The sequence below is a fragment of the Monopterus albus genome, unplaced genomic scaffold, assembly GCF_001952655.1.
Source record: "Monopterus albus unplaced genomic scaffold, M_albus_1.0 scaffold59.1, whole genome shotgun sequence".
Taxonomy (NCBI): Eukaryota; Metazoa; Chordata; class Actinopteri; order Synbranchiformes; family Synbranchidae; genus Monopterus; species Monopterus albus.
In genome coordinates this window covers 694,263-696,108 of record NW_018127939.1, presented here as the reverse complement: position 1 = coordinate 696,108, position 1,846 = coordinate 694,263, and the positions used below count along the sequence as shown (strand labels likewise).

The 1,846-nt window shown below is 40.4% G+C and overlaps 1 protein-coding gene across 2 annotated transcripts in view; it reads right to left on the bottom strand.

Moving 5' to 3' along the window:
- The window catches only part of cdh13 (cadherin 13, H-cadherin (heart)), a 403,886-nt gene that overhangs the window by 57,403 nt on the left and 344,637 nt on the right, over window positions 1-1,846 (bottom strand). For both annotated transcript variants that reach the window (XM_020603006.1, XM_020603005.1), the window contains exon 14: window positions 1,060-1,278. In XM_020603006.1, the coding sequence (XP_020458662.1) occupies window positions 1,060-1,278 (219 nt within the window). The remainder of the gene's footprint in view (window positions 1-1,059; window positions 1,279-1,846) is intronic.

Here is a 1,846-nt window from a genome sequence, read left to right as displayed (position 1 = left end):
ACCGGGAGACGTCACGGTTTGGCGTCCCTGAGTAGTATGGGGTTAGCCCAAAGTGATATAATGTATAGGCCTGTTATGGTTCAGGGTTTTTCATCTTCCAGCTGCCTGCGTGCATGTTGGAGGTGCAAAGACTCCTGAGCGTGTAATTTTAATTTTACCTGTGTTCATTGAATAAATCAGCACTGTTTTGAAGTTACTCGGACTGCTTCATCTCTCAGAGTTAACGTGGTGAAAAGAACGGGGGTCCAACACAATACACACCGTTGATGCCAGCAAATCACCCACCCAAACAAATAGCAGAGGGAGGCTTCGGCAGACTACCCGATGTAGCGTGTGGGAGAAGTATAGATAAACAAAAGCAAGACAAACTAACAAATGCCATAGCTAAGTTAATAGCTACAAACTGCAGGCCAATTAGTACTGTGGAAGATGTTGGTCTGAGGAACATTATTAGGATCGTAATGAATGACGGCACCTATGAGCTTTGATTGATGTGCCTTGATATGAGCTTGATTACATCATTTGAGATTTGTTGCTACTCTGTAAAGGGAATGCTTCTGTTAAAAAATACCTTATTTGTTTAAAGTGTTTGCAAACCAAATGTATTGCACTTTTGTTCATATAGTAGTACTTTTAAAATACAAGTGTACAAAACACTACTTTTGAACTCATTATTGAATACTGCTCATATCAGTGCAGTTAATCGCAGTTAATCTCAGAAAAATCATGCAGTTAACGCGATTAAGGATTTTAATCGTTGCCCAGCATTAATATATATATATAGATAGATAGATAGATAGATATACACAGAAAGACACTTGTGCTGCATGTTAACTAGGCTCTTTACTATTTAAAATGAGTTGTTTCCTTTTTCATCCTAAAGGTCAGCACAATTTGATAGTTTGTCTGCATGGATTGAACCAAATGATAAACTGGAAGCCACATATCATATTACTTGACTATTAATCCACATCTCAACCAGGATACTAGCAAATAAAGCATCACCTCAAGTTCTCCGTTGTTGTCTTTGCTGAGTGTTGTGGTTACCATGGTACTTACAGAGTAGGGAGAGCAGGAGTGTCGCAATTAGTCCGAGGAGGGTGGTGCGGTGGGACTGGGCAGAGCTGCAGAACATCTTGTTCTTCTTACAGACACATACCCTAACTTTGACCTCTGTGTTGTTAGACAAGGGTGGCACTCCTGAGTCAGTGATGAGCAACGGGAGCTGGTAGTTGGCTTTCTTCAGACTATGCAAAAGCATGATTTGGGAATGCGTGGCTGTGTGGGACACAGAGAAGAAGAGAGAGGGTTAATGGAGTGGATAGACAATATCCCTCTAGCCCATCTATTCAGCATTACCAGCTGCTTATTTTGCAGAGCAGAAGTAAAGAAGTGTATCATAACATAAAACTCGTATGTCACAAGTAGGTGCTGCCATATCTATTCCTGACAACCGATGAGATAAACATTGACACCACTTAAGTTGCATAAGGGTGTTACATTTTGTTGCATCATATTTTAAAATTCCCTAAGAGACACAAGGGAAACTGCAGAGCCAGTTTACTTCATGCTAAAATGTGTAACAATATGCAAAGCTGAGCATTTTACTTGTCTGCTGTTATGACCAAGTGAGGTGATTCGATTTATCTGTTTAATTACAAAGCATTATCCGACTGTGTGCTCAAAACAGTGTTACAAGACAACTGCAAACAACAGTAAGCATTTAATAAATGCCGAGACCCTTATTTGTACAAACCATCACCACCTCTCTGTCTCACCAGTGTGAACTGAGAATGTGCAGTGGGAGATGCAGAATGTCACAAAGTTTCCACAAACCATGCTCAAG